At 37.1% G+C, this 15,566-nt stretch overlaps 1 protein-coding gene across 1 annotated transcript; it reads right to left on the reverse strand.

Moving 5' to 3' along the window:
- Window positions 1-12,680: 12,680 nt before the first annotated feature.
- Window positions 12,681-13,970, reverse strand: LOC139890384 (pelargonidin 3-O-(6-caffeoylglucoside) 5-O-(6-O-malonylglucoside) 4'''-malonyltransferase-like). Its single transcript, XM_071873270.1, has one exon. The coding sequence runs from the start codon at window positions 13,968-13,970 to the stop codon at window positions 12,681-12,683; it is 1,290 nt and encodes a 429-aa protein (XP_071729371.1).
- Window positions 13,971-15,566: the final 1,596 nt, after the last annotated feature.

Raw genomic sequence — 15,566 nt, forward strand, 5'->3', positions numbered from 1 at the left:
AGGTTTAGATCTTGCTAAAGGCACAAGCGAGAACCCACTGTTAGTAATTCCTCTAAATATTGATTATTCTTTACGTGATTTTTTGGCAAAGCAGGATCGTCTGAATCACTCAGTTGTATTTGATGATTTAGAAGAAGGGGAGATCCCGCCGGATCTAAGCGCTGAGGAGCAGGCCGAGCTAGTACGTCAAGAGCAACAAGCAAGTACTTCAACTGACGCAACTGCTAGCTCATCTTTTGATAATCATTACGATTCTAGTGATGATTTTGAGGAAATTGTCGTAAGAAATGAAAACGACAACGATTTTGATGAAGTAATTATTGAAGATGAACCAATAGGTGATTTTCCAGAGTACGAATGTAATAACGATAAAGATCTACCTACGTTTCAAGACTACTTCAAAATGAATGAAGAGCTTCTAAATCGTAAATGCGAAGAAAAAGAAAAGACCGAAGATTTGCCTCCAGGGTTTTTACCGGTCAAAATAAATAAAGAAAAGATAGAAGTTCTAGAAGCTGAATGGAAGATTCTGTTGAGGATCAGAAAATATTGTGAGAAGCCAGCGCCGGAACCTGAATGGATGAATTACATTAATAGACCGGCGAATCTTTTGGCTAAAGGAAAAATCATTGCATGGGCCTACATCAAAGAGTTGAATATATACGCAATAAAGAAGGAGTACGGAGTGGATTACATCAAACATGGATACGAGTTCACGTCTCTACCATACTTTGAATTCATGCAGGTGGCTAGGCTCAAGATGTTATATAGGGATTATGACGGAATTCCTAATATTGTCTGCAAGAAGATAAGACGATCGTACTTGTCAAAGAACTTTGAGGGATTCAGTCCTCAATTTTCCACGATCACTTATCGAACAAACAAGAAAACGGGCGAACGGAGAAAGATTGTTAAATACAAGCCAGTAAATTATATGAGAAAGGTTCCTGTGATGAAAATGCCGCAGAACTTTAGCCCACGTTTTCGCTGGTGGTACTACGATGAACGCTCAGAAGAAGCAGTCATCGTTTTGGACAAATTGAAGGAAGATGAGACCGACTCGATACGGGTTTTAGATCCCGTTTGGTTGAGAAATTGCTGTGAAGCTAACATCTTCACATTGTACTACAATCGGATGCTGTACAGGCCAGAAAATAGAGTTCAAGCACAACAGTACATTCGTGTTGCAAAGGTTTGCTATTTGAACAATTGGTTATAGATCCGTACAGAGATTGAAGCAGATCGAAGACTTATGAGGAACTAGGTCTTAGGGGGAGTTTGTTAGTGCATATTTTGTAATCCCTAGTTCCATGAACTTTAACGTTTTATTTGATCATGTTGTAACCTGCAATATTGTTAAACGTTGATTGTCGAGTTGTTATTTTATATTTGTAAACGTTTAAATGTAATCTGTAATGTTACTCGACAGTCGGCCGACTGACATAGTCAGTCGACCGACTGTCAACCACAGTCGACCGACATAGGAACTGAGGTATTTAAGCCAAGTTAATCTCCACTAATTTGGTTAATCACTCTGCATATTTTCACACACACAAACAGTTCCAGGTCGGGTCTCTCTCAATCTTCATGTCCAAATACCACAGAATGTCAGTCTAGGCTTCGTGTTTATCAAGATCTAATCTTGGTTTGACTTGTACGAACCCGAAAATCCATAGATATTCGTTTAAGCTCGTTCTAGTGTTATTCCGTCTCTAGATCGTGTTAGATTGATTCTAAGATCCTCTCCCAGCGTCTACAGACCGATAGCTGGAGTCGAAAGCCAAAACTTGAAAATTGAAAATATGAAATTATATTACATTTATTTGTATTTATATATAGTAAAATTCCATTCTGATTACTAAATGCCTAAACTTAGTACCGGTTAAAAGGTGTCTCATCAGGAAGAAAGTTGTTTCGGGCTTGATCCTATTAACACAATATTTCAATTAACGTATATATAAAGTAATTTTGGAACGATCAACGTAATTTTAAAAGTTAAGGACGGTGTAATTCTACCAAAAGCACATGAACAAGTATACTACCAAATTAATCAGGGATGATCAGTGTAAGTGTAATTTGCAAAAAATTTGGACGGTTTATGTAATTTCATTTAAATCAAATTTACTCTCGGTTATAATGCATGGTGCGTTTGATAAAACCGAATAATTTATCGTTGAATAGTTCATAATCTGAATGACTCAAAGATTTTGAATAAAGATGCTTTTGAATTAAAATAACATATAACATATTTGATAATCATTTTGAACGAATAATGTGAATGATGTATAATTATCTTATTAACATTTGACATAAATAAAAAACTACAATGTACTTGTTTAATCAAGTGCTCTTCGTATAATGCAAAGAACATATTACATAAAATTTATGTGTTTAATGATTATAAGCTGAATGTTGAATGGTTCAACATTCAACACTTAAGCATTCAATTAAGAGGAAAACAAACTTACCCTTTAAACGTGTGTTTGATATAACTGAATTGTTAAACGTTGAATGGTTCATAACTTGAATGATTCACATGTTCTGAATGATAATAATCTGTTTGATAATTATTTTGAATGATGCATGTTAATGATGTAAATTATCTTATTAACCTTTATATGAATAAACGCTAATATTTGTTTAATAAGTGTTCTTAATATAATTTCAAAAGGATATTACATAAAATTTATGTAGTTAATGATTAAGAGAACATTTCAACTCTTAATGATTAAGCATTGAACATCTGAACCATTCAACATCATGTGTCAGATGTCAGAAACAAAAATACTGAATATTGATGATTACATAAAATTTATGTAATATCCATTTCATTAAAAAGTAAACAAACACACCATTGCGCTCTATGTTTTATTTGGTGGGTGAGTGCGTTTAATATTGACGGTGCACGCGGGTAAATCTATGTTTGGTGCTAATGTTAATATGAGATAACATGCATAATCTATGTTTGACGACAAGCCTTGACTTTCAATCTCGCATATGATCCTAAATACTTGGGTCGATAGAATTTCAGCCAAATCTACATATATGATATATAAACAGTGAGCATAATCCAAAAGATAAAAAAACATGGAATTGTTCTACACTCCTACAGATGTAACACACTGATAAGGTGTAAGTTAGCAGGTGTTATGTTTGGAAAGCAAACCTCGGCTCCTAATTTCCGTCTTTCTAAAAACCGGTTTCTATTCACTCTAGAAACCTGTGTTTTCACCCTCTCCTAAAACCGGTTTCTTATGAGGGTTTCTATTCTCTTTTGTGTAGTAGTGAACTAGAGAGATATCTTAGCATCAACAACAAATCGGACCTTGCGAAAACCATTTTGTGTGGTGGATGTTGCTCGCTTAACAAAGGCTTTACCTTCAGCTCTAGCTCTTTTTGGGGCCCTGAAGATACAACGCTAACACGATGTATAAATAATACACAAGAATTGGAGCTGAAATTTCTTCTCCATTTACTTATGAATGGGCCAAACAGGTTAGCTAAAGAATTTTAACTAAACATAGATCAATGAGTTAAACAGGCAAAGTCATCCAAACTGTATTGAACAAATGATCATGAAGGTAGTTAATTCTCATGTGGGTGATACTGACAACTTGCCTTTAAAATAATATATATTGAACAAATGAAGAACTCTTAAACCGATCATAAACAGAATTTTGTAATCAAATTTAGCTCATTATATATTTCTATTGATATAATCAATAAAAGGATTTATGTGTTTGTGGGTCAGCCTAGCCGAACCCAACCCATTTTTACTCCTTACACAAACATGGCATATCCGCCTATTTGCCACCTTCAGCAACACAATTCTTTGTTCTTTATTACATGTATAAAATAACTTAACTGCAGCCCACGTAGAGAGTTATCAAGCAAAAAATATAAGTAGGCATAACAAATACACAAAGTAATAAAATACCTTTTCCGTGAGCTTGTTAGGAGTTTAGGACCCCAAACCACAACAACAAATAGATAACACAAGCATAAACGATCAATAAATGTAAATGACCAAATTTTTTTACGTGGTAATATTCCAACACCAATCGTAAGGAGAAGAGTTTAGTCAACGGACGCAAACTAAAAAATTTTCTTTATTTGTACACAATTACAGGATGCTTTTACATTATAGTGTAACCAGTCTACCTAATGATCTTAGAAACAAACCTATTGTTGTTGTAATAGATTAGATCGATAGAGTTGCTATTAGTATTGGGTATGAGTTGGAACGACTTTGGAACACTAGAATACTGCTAGGGTGTCTAAGAGTGAGTCACTCGTGAATGAAACACGTAACCTCTATTTATATACTGTCAGGTCTCATCCGTGCGAATGTGGAACACTTTCGTACGAATGTCTCACATGTCTGTGCGAGATGACAATTTGTTATAATATTACTAAGTCATGACTCATTTGTGCGAATGAGTTTGTCATTCGTATGAATGAATAACCCATTCGTGCGAATGACCCAATTATGTAATTTATAATTTTAATGAACTTGTACCTGAACGATTTAGGATTAAATCAACATACAATCATACATAATCATTCAAGTAACATAAGCAAACATAAACAAACTTCAAATTACAATGAGTGTGCGAATACAGTGACCGAGTTAAACGTTACAGACTCGATATGAACTAGGGACTTACAAATATGCACCGACAGTAAACAAAAATAGTTTCTTAAGTGAAATCAAACTATCTGCGGAAGTCATCCTTGCGATCCGCAAGATGCCTTTCACAAAATGCGTGATCGGGTATGGTCCATTAGGTTAAGATTGGGCTTGACTCATGACCTGTAAACCCTAGTTTTTTTTTTTCCTAAACCCTTTTTTAACCCCTATAAATATAGGGATCTCTCTCTACGCAAAAGACACCTCGTCTCTTGCTAAACGCCCAGTGTCGAACCCAGAAAGTTTTTCACCGGGGGCGAATTTTTTTTGGTGTAACTTACGGAGATTTTGGGGCAAAATATAAAGGTTTTTGAGCAAAATTTGGAGGTTTTTTTTTGGGCAAAATACGAATGTCTTGGGGCAAAATATGAAGGGTTTGGGGTAAAAAAAAATCCACCAGGGGCAAAATCGAAAAATCGGAAAAATTTGCACTAAAAACTGAAAATACACTGTGCACGGGCGCCCCACCCTGCCCTTCTTTGGTCTGCCCTGTAAACACCTCATACGGATTGCATGAATCGCAAATTGATCAACGGCCTCTCATGGTCATCGAGGGTTTTTACCTACATCCGTGTAGGATTTTTCTCCCAACGCCCAGATCGACCCGCCTCGATCGGTCGACAACTAGCCTTTGACCACCTTTCCGATGTCATTTCAGTCAGAACCAGGTTATCACAGTTAATAATGGAGTGTTAAAACTATTAAACCTAAAAATTATCCAACAAAATATTGCACTCAAGTGTATATTTTCCCTTAATGTAAAAATATGCTTGCAAAAAAATCTCAAAGTATTTATTATTGCCGATCTCCGTAAGTTTTTTGTTAATACTTTTATCAATTATCTTGATCGACTTAAATCTTAATAGTGACTTGCACATGTGTGAGATCTGAAGATATATTAAATTAAATATTAGATAAAAATGTATAACTTGGATGATGTGGTAAGATAACACGTGATCTCTTCTTTCCTTGCAATTACTTCTTACAATTATTGTTCTTAAAATCTATTGGCCATTGTTATTGTTTCCTTATAATTGAATAGTTAAAGATTTAAAAGAACTAACCGGTACCGTATCGTCAAGTTAATTTCACAAACTTGATTTCGATATTAAATTTTTTGTGCGAATACTATCTCAAAGCTTTTGGACATATCTCAACCACATGATAACTTTGAGAATGGGTCCATGGGACAGATGACATAAATTACATAATGTGCAGAGTTCCTATTCGGTTAAGGTTTGTATAGTATATGGTTTAAGAAAACAATACGCGCAGCCATGTGCGAAATGTTAGAAATAGGAGGTTATGTATATTATTTGTGGAAGAGAGGATTGATGATTTAGAAGTTTGATTGATCTTGAAAACTCTTCTTTTATTACTTATTGAATTGCTTTGTTGCTTGATTACAAATGAGAGGTGAATCCATCTATTTATACTACACCATGGACTAGTCTAGAATACTTCATCATCTAATATCTAGATATTTCCTAAGTATTCTCATGATAATTCTAGACTTAGATATTTTACAAGATTATTCTACACACATTCTACACAATTTCACTATTACATATTACAAGAAATTTCTACATAATGGGCTATAATCTTGATCCAAAATATTTGTATACTTGCAAGCCCAAATCCAAAACAAATAGCCCACAATCAAGTTTAGTTTCCAACAGCCCCCCTTAAACTTGATTTCGTCACTCCGAGCATATTCCGTAATCTCTGAAAAGTCTCGTGTTTTAGAGGCTTTGTGAAAATATCAGCAACTTGGTCGAATGACTTCGTGTACTTTATCTGCACCTCTTTATTTGTAACACACTCCCTGATGAAATGGTATTTCGTATCGATGTGCTTGCTTCGATCATGGAAGACTGGATTCTTTGCTAGAGCAATCGCAGACTTGTTATCCACATATATCTCCGTAGCTTCCTTTTGAAAAAACTTAAGCTCATTTAGTAACTTCCTGAGCCATATTGCATGACAGGTGCACGATGTTGCTGCTACAAACTCGGCTTCACACGTTGACAGAGTCACAATGGGTTGCTTCTTCGAGCTCCATGTGAACGTCGTATCTCCCATATAGAACACGAAACCACTCGTACTCTTACGATCATCTATGTCTCCAGCCCAATCACTATCACTGTATCCAACTAGCTTGAAGTGCTCAGAAGGCGAATAAAACAGGCCATAGTCAATCGTACCTTTGATGTAGCGAAGTATCCTCTTGGCCGCCTTCAAGTGATTTATTGTAGGTGCTTCCATGTATCGACTTACTAGTCCAACTCCGTAGAGAATATCTGGCCTCGTGCAGGTTAGGTACCTCAGACTTCCAACCAAACTCTTGTATTGTGTTGGGTCCACCAAGTATCCTTCATCATCTTTTGACAATTTGAGATTGCAATCCACCGGTGTATTCATTGACTTGCAGTCAGTCATCTTAAACTTCTTGAGCACCTCATTCGCATAACCTTCTTGGGATATGAATATTCCTTCTTTCTTTTGTTTTACCTCGATCCCAAGATAGTAAGCCATAAGTCCAATGTCGGTCATCTCGAACTCCCGAACCATTGCTTTCTTGAACTCCTCAAACATTTTGGGATTACTACCGGTGAATATCAAGTCATCCACGTATAGGCACACAATCATAACATCTCCATTATTGCTAACTTTGGTGTAGAGGGCATGCTCATGGGGGCATTTCGTAAAGTCATTCTGCTGGAAATACTTGTCTATCCTGCTATTCCATGCCCGAGGCGCTTGCTTCAACCCGTATAAGGCCTTTTTCAATTTTAGCACCTTATTCTCTTGGCCTTTCACGATGTATCCCAAAGGTTGTTCTATATAGACTTCTTCTTCTAAGTGGCCATTAAGGAACGCGGATTTGACATCCATTTGATAAATCTTCCAATTATGTTGAGCAGCAAGTGAGATTATCAATCTTATAGTTTTTAGACGAGCGACGGGAGCAAATACCTCGTCATAGTCTATGCCGGCTCGTTGACTATATCCCTTCGCCACCAACCTTGCCTTATATCTTTCAACTTCACCTTTAGAATTCTTCTTAGCCTTGTACACCCATTTTACACCAATAGCCTTATGTCCCTTTGGTAGTGTGGCAAGATCCCACGTATTATTCTTCTCGATTGCTTGAATCTCTTCGTCCATAGCACATTTCCACTTTTGGCTTTTTGTTGCGTCTTCATAGCTTATTGGCTCACAATCGGCAAGAAGGCAGAACAATGATAGATCCTCCATAGGCTGTGTTACCTCGTACAACTCCTCAATGCTCCTTGTGTGATGTTGTAGCCTACTTGATTCTCCTCCTGATGTTGGTGTCACTTCATTAGGTGTAGTGGTTGGAGTATGTGAAGAGTGCAGAGATGGTGTACTAGAAGGTTCTTGAACTTCTAGATATTCTTCGTTCTTTGCAGTACTCTCGAATGGATAAGGGAGAAAGTCGTAGTTCTCCTCTTCGGGAACATTCCAATCCCATGTTGCTTCTTCATCGAACACCACATCTCGACTTGAGATTACTTTACCATTCTTGGGATTATATAGCTTGTAACCCTTCGAACTTGAGTCATAACCCACGAATATGAGTTTCTCGCTTTTATCATCGAGCTTCGTCCTCTTTTGATCTGGCACATGAGCATATGCCACACTTCCGAACACTCGAAGGTGTGAGATGTCGGGATTCCTTCCACTCCAAGCTTCAATGGTCGTTTTGTTCTTGACACTTCTAGTGGGCGAGCGATTTGATAGATAGATCGCACAGTCCACTGCCTCAGCCCAAAACTCCTTAGGCATCCTTTTGCTCTTTAACATACTCCGGGCCATATCAAGAATGGTCCTATTTTTTCTTTCCGCAACACCATTTTGTTGAGGTGAATACGGAAGAGTTAGAGGATGTCGTAACCCGTTGTTGTCGCAAAATTTCTTGAATTCCTTGGATGTGAACTCTCCTCCACGATCGGATCTCAACGCCTTTATGGTGAGACCACTTTGATTCTCCACAAATGCTTTAAACTTCTTGAACATTCCAAAAGCTTCCGACTTCTCTTTTAGAAAATAGACCCATGTCTTTCGACTAAAATCATCAATGAATAGAATAAAATATCTATTTTTACCAAAAGACGGTGGGCTGATGGGTCCACACACATCCGTGTGAATAAGTTCTAGAGGTTTCTTCGCTCTACTAGAAGCTTCTGTTGGAAAACTGTTTCGGAAGTGCTTTCCTAGAAGGCATCCCTCACATATTTGATCCTGATGATTAATTGGAGGCAAACCCTTCACCATTCCTTTACTTGATAATAATTTTAACCCTCCAAAATTTAAGTGCCCGTATCTCATGTGCCAAAGCCAAGAATTATCTTTGAAACATGCTTTTAAACATCTTGGAATGTCATGTTGAATATTTAGCATGAACATCCTATTCGTTGACATTGGCACCTTAGCAATCAAACCTCCTTTTTGGTTTCTTAAAGAAAGAGTACGATTTATCATGTGAATATCATAGCCTTTCTCTAAGAGTTGTCCAATACTCAGTATATTCGTCTTCATATTAGGTACATAATACACGTTAGAGATAAATTGATGCCTTCCATTTTTCAAGCGGATGAGAATCTTACCTTTGCCTTTAACGGGGACTTTAGAGGAATCTCCGAAGGTGATATTTCCACTAATTACCTCGTCTAACTCCACAAACATGTTTTTGTCACCGCACATATGGTTGCTTGCACCCGTGTCGAGATACCACAAATTTGATTCTCCGTTATCTTCACCTTTGCATGCTAGTAACAAAGTGTTTTTCACGGCTTCGGTATCTTCTTGCACTAAATTTGCTCTTTCTTGCACGTAATTGTTTGACTTCTCGCATTCCGAAGTATAATGGCCAAATTTATGACAATTATAGCATTTGGTTTGAGAATTGTCATACCTTGGCCTTCTACTTGTGTAGCCTCTCCCGCGACCTCTTGTCGGGTGAAAATTTTGACTTCTTTCTTCATTTCTGTAAGAACTATAACCTCCATGTTTGATATATCCTTGTCCTCGTCCTCGGCCACGTACTTGACCACGACCTCGTTGACTCGTTTGATGAGTCTTTTCACTGCTCTCTTCCTTGAAAGACAGTTTTGCTTGTAAAGCTTGCTCCAATGGCTCCTTATTATTCTTATTGAACCTCTCTTCATGGGCTTGTAGTGAACCCATGAGTTCATCGATAGTCATTGATTCTAGATCTTTAGATTCTTCGATGGCTACGACTATATAGTCGAATTTTGAATCTAATGATCTAAGAATCTTCTCAATGACTCTTACATCACTTAGAGTTTCACCATTCCTCTTTAATTGATTGACAATAGCCAAGACTCTTGTAAAATAATCGGAAATTGATTCTGAGTCTTTCTTATTTAAGGATTCGAACTCACCTCGTAGTGTTTGTAGTCGAACCTTTTTCACCTTTTCAACTCCCTTGTGAGAATTCTCCAAGATCTCCCATGCTTTCTTGGCGGTGGTTGCACTTGCAATTTTCTCAAAAGCTCCATCATCTACACTTTGTTGGATGATGGAAAGAGCCTTTTGATCGTTCGTCTTCATTAATTTTTTCTCCTTGCCAAGAGGACCTTTTTCTGCAGGTTCCTCATAGCCTTCCTCCACAATCTCCCATAAGTCTTGTCCACCTAGGAAGGTCTTCATTTGGATGCTCCATCGATCATAATTATCCTTTGTGAGGCGAGGAAATGTGATGACATTGTTGACCATCATCTTGTCGAACCAAGCTCTTGATACCAATTTGTTAGAAATAGGAGGTTATGTATATTATTTGTGGAAGAGAGGATTGATGATTTAGAAGTTTGATTGATCTTGAAAACTCTTCTTTTATTACTTATTGAATTGCTTTGTTGCTTGATTACAAATGAGAGGTGAATCCATCTATTTATACTACACCATGGACTAGTCTAGAATACTTCATCATCTAATATCTAGATATTTCCTAAGTATTCTCATGATAATTCTAGACTTAGATATTTTACAAGATTATTCTACACACATTCTACACACTTTCACTACTACATATTACAAGAAATTTCTACATAATGGGCTATAATCTTGATCCAAAATATTTGTATACTTGCAAGCCCAAATCCAAAACAAATAGCCCACAATCAAGTTTAGTTTCCAACACGAAATTGGTTTTTCGCACAGCTTTACGTGTCACGCAGCTTCAGTAGGAATTGGAATTCCGCACAGCTCTCTGTGCAACTGCCCGAAATAATTTCGCACAACTTCACGCGAAATTGGTTTTCCGCACAGCTCTCCCATATTTGTTTCGCACACCTATTCTTTCTGTAATGCAATGGAGAGTTTGATACAATACTTAACAAAAGATATCATACCGAACTTGAGGACTTAATCGGGTCTGATTCATTTGGGTTACGATTGGGCTTGGCCCATAACCTCTAAACCTTAAATTTTCCCAAATCCTAGTCTTTCCCTATAAATATAGGGTTCTCACCCTACACAAAAGACACCTCATCTCTTGCTAAACTCCTCATACGGATTGATCAACGACCTCTCATGGTCATCTAGGGTTTTTACGTAGATCCGAGAAGGGTTTTTCTCCCAACGCCCCAACCGACCCCATCTCAATCGATTAACGACTAGACTTTCACCACCCTTCCGATGTCTCTTTAGTCGCAACCGGGTTATCACGGTTAATACCGGAGTGTTAAAGCCGCTAAACCTAAATAAACCTCAATTAATATTGCACTCAAGTGCCAATGAAGCATTGCTTCAACGGCATCCCCTTCACCTTGAATGTTGGGGCTGAGGGTTAGGTCATGGGTTCGAGCCTTGCTCTGCCCATCCTATTAATTAATCTGCCTGAAATATGGATATCCAGATTGACCTCGGGGGGTTTTCTCCCGGATCCATTCAGGATTCAAACCCGGTCCGCCTGCCCCTCGGGATGGTTAAAGGATCGGGTTCCTGTAATGCGATTCGGGTTTCCTCCCGAACGCGTGTGTGTGTGTGTGCAAATGATGAGTGTCGTTGAAATAAATGATACACTGATGCAAGCTTGCCGTTCAAAAAAAAAATATTGCACTAAAGTGTATTTTTGCCCTTAGTGTAAAAATATGCTTGAACAATGCTAGACAGCTTCGGCCAACAAATTTGATCAGTTCTCGCAAACGGGCACACTATCTCGCGACCCGTGAGCATTCTTGTTGTTTTCTTCGATCAATTCTTCACACCTCTCATTTGTGCTTACACCCTTCACACTCTTTGAAGTTTTCCACCCTTCTGTTGGCTGTTGCTTGAGCAGAAGAGATCTAATCAGTATATTCACCTGATACGTCTTTATAAGCTAATATTCTAGAAACAAGAAAAATTCCAGTCACATTTTCTGATTGCAATAAAAATCCAGTCACATCTAATCAGTTTTATTACTATATTAAATTTACAGATGATCATTAACAATTGTTATGTACATAATTAGCATACACCTGCATTCCACCATGCATAATTGTGTACTTGATTAATGAAGTATTGGTACCAAAAAGATAACATACACCCGCATTCCACCCTATTTGATTGGGTAAAATGCAAATTGGTACCAAAAAACAAAAGACAGAAAAAAAAAAGTTTACAAAAATTAGGCATAATTGTGTACATAAATACCAAAAAACAAAAGACAAAAAAAAAAAAAAAAAAAAAAAAAAAAAAAGATTAAAAGAAAGGCATACATTCCAAAATACACAAAAATATAGTTCATGATCTAATAGAAATTGCTATGTAATATTGTTACAATACCAAAAAGTCTACAACATTTGACCAATCTTCTGTGAATTAACTCATAGATATAATCATGAATTGGTCATAGATTTAGATTAAAAACTAGACAACAAGTGTAATTTAAGTAATAGTTTTGACATATTATCTAACACATGATAACATACAGAAATATAGATACTGCAAATCCGATGATTTAACCACCAAAAACATCACATTCTAGAGCTTCTTTAAAAAGAGGGACATTTTCTTTTTCCAAAAAGACGTACGCGTCAACTCCCTTACCTGTCACATCGTCCATCAAAACTGTGGTATTTTTGACTGGGATGGTTCCAGGGGACGCCCATATGGGCTTTCCAAAACCAAAGTCAGTTTCATAAAAAGGGAACTTACACCAACTACTAATCCCAACAATATAAGTTGATTCATTGAAGTTGCCCTTATGTAACAAGGAATTTAAAACTAATGTTTGCCCTTCTTTACTATCATGAGATACCTTTGAAAAATTATTCAATGTTTTCTTGACCGAAGAAGTTAAGAGATCTGCCAATTCTTCGGTTGTTTCATGATTCCTAGATCTTGTGTATGTCAAAACCCAAAGATTCCCACAAGAGTCTTTGGGTATTAAGGTTGCCATTCTTTCCCTTAGGCTTATGGGTTGTACGAGTACAGATTCTCTTCGATAATAGTTCGTTATCTCATCAACACGACGAAAAGCATTCCAAATGATGGCTGATACCAATTGTACCTTTGACCATTTGCAATTGCTATATTTACCACTCGCGATGGCCTTTGTTTTAATGTTTGATATTTCACTCTCGCTGAACGAAAATTTCTTTCTTGTATAATTGATTAACATATCATTGGTGACAGCTCTAAAGGGCATGGCACTTAAACCACGGGGAGGAAACAAAGAAGATGAATTGAAAACAAGCCCTGTGAATTCAGCTGCATGACTTTCTTCACGGTTCATAAAAGCCCATTCGTTTAAAAATGTGCATAGAGTGGATGCATCAACGATCCTATGTGAAGCCCTTACACCAACTGCTACACCTCCACATTCGAAGGTTGTCACTTGAATTGTTAGTAACGGGTTAGTAAAATGATCGATTTGCTGTTGAGTTTCAAATGAAATGAATTCATCAACCAAAACAACACTAAATTCAGAATCTAAAAATTCTTGAAGTTTAATGTTAACTTTGGCGTGTATAAACTCAACACCTTCATCATTGCATTCAATAATTTTTTTGTCTTCAACATATCTGCCGGCAAGAGGGTAGAGTCGTATTAAGGTTTTCTCAAGGGATTTTTCTAACTCGACAAAGATATTTGAGTTGATTTTGTTAATTTGGGGGAAGAAAAGAACAATAGTTACATTTGAAGCTGGAACAAACTCATCTATGAAGCCGATCCTATAGTGACGATAGGATTGAGGGGTTGAAATAGAGGGTTTTAAGAATTTGGTTGATTGCTTTTCAACATTCATTGTCATTAATGCTTTTAAGCTTGTTCAATAGTTAAACTAGAATAATAAGATAGCAATGGTTTTATTGAAAACTGGACTTACTATTTATATCAAGTAAGGATTCACTTCCTTTAATAGAAGTCCAGATAAAGATTCCGATTATAATATTATAATAAAGGATTTGTAGGCATTTGACTTAGTATATTGTACATATAGATATAGATATAAATATGAATATATCTAATTTAAAAACTTAACTTTTTTTCAGCTATCTGCAAGTCGAATCTGTTAGAAAAGAAAATAAATACCATTTGGGCACGAGGACTTGGGTTACCAAATTCCAACCATATCACCGCTTCTTCTATTCGCCCATCGTAAGACCACCACTTAAAACGCTTACAGAAGTTTTGTGACATTTTACGAACATGAGCAAATTTCATTGTCTTTGCACGCTTGTACTTAACAACTCTAACCCTGTTTCCCGTTTCTTGATCAATACGATACGACTTTCTCGGAAACTGCGGTTCTAACACAGACCAACCATACTTAAACACTTTTCTTATCTTGAACTGCATCCACTGACCCCATCCATTAGACTCATGATAAGGCAGCGGCAGTCTAGCTAGTTCCATCATCTCAAAGTAAGGGAGCGATTTCATGTCAGCAGCATGTTTGAAATAATCAACTCCAATCTCCATTCTCACAGTAAAACAGTTTAAATCTTTCAAATACGCCCAACTGAGAATCTTTCCACCTGTAACCTTGGCCGTTCTATCATAATATAACTTGTATTTCGGTTCCAACGGTATCCTCTTAAACCAAGACTTCGTACAAGATTTCTGATACTCCCTCCATTCATGATTTTTCTGTTTATTCACCGTTACAAGATTCTCACCATCTTTATTCACACCGGAAGACTTACCCTCCTCAGCAGTTTGCTTCTCATCAACCTTACGATTCAAAACCTCATCATTTTGTTGTCTGAATAGATCATCAAACTCTAGCAAGTCTTCCTCATCAACACTATCGACATTTTCTTCATCATTAGAAGCATCTTCAATGATAACTTCTTCAGCACTGTCATCACCAGTATGTTTATGTTCTCGCGTACCCGCAGTATTTGGTGTTTTCTCTGCAGCAATCAACTGCTCGACTTCTATACCAAACATCCTAGCTTCCTCCTCTTCACTCATCGTATGTACAATTTCTCTCTCTTCAACATCATAGTTCAGCGAGCTAATCACTGTACCTAGATTGTCCAAAAAATATGTTAACTTATGAATATCAACACATAGAGGTTTAGGGAAATGTACCTCCTGGATTTGACTTACGTTCTCAATCCCATCAGATGAAGAGTCCGAGGAGAATTCGCTTTCGGTAGATAACAAATCATCATCAATATGCTCCATTTTCAAAGTAATAGTCCCATCTTGGGAATCTGCTTCCAATTTCTCCTTAAACTTACGATCTCGACGATCCAAGCTTCTGATCCTTTTAGCTTGTTTCTCAGTAAGTTTCTTAAGATCAGCAGCCTCCTTCTTTGATTTCTCAAGTTCACTGGTCAACGAGTTCACTTTAACTTCCAAATTAAGAACCACCTTATTTTTCTCTTTGTTC

Source organism: Rutidosis leptorrhynchoides, chromosome 2 (assembly GCF_046630445.1).
Source record: "Rutidosis leptorrhynchoides isolate AG116_Rl617_1_P2 chromosome 2, CSIRO_AGI_Rlap_v1, whole genome shotgun sequence".
Taxonomy (NCBI): domain Eukaryota; kingdom Viridiplantae; phylum Streptophyta; class Magnoliopsida; order Asterales; family Asteraceae; genus Rutidosis; species Rutidosis leptorrhynchoides.

Bases quoted from the DNA above. Each gene is read 5' to 3' on its own strand.
- LOC139890384 (XM_071873270.1), bottom strand. From the start codon at position 13,970: ATGAATGTTGAAAAGCAATCAACCAAATTCTTAAAACCCTCTATTTCA.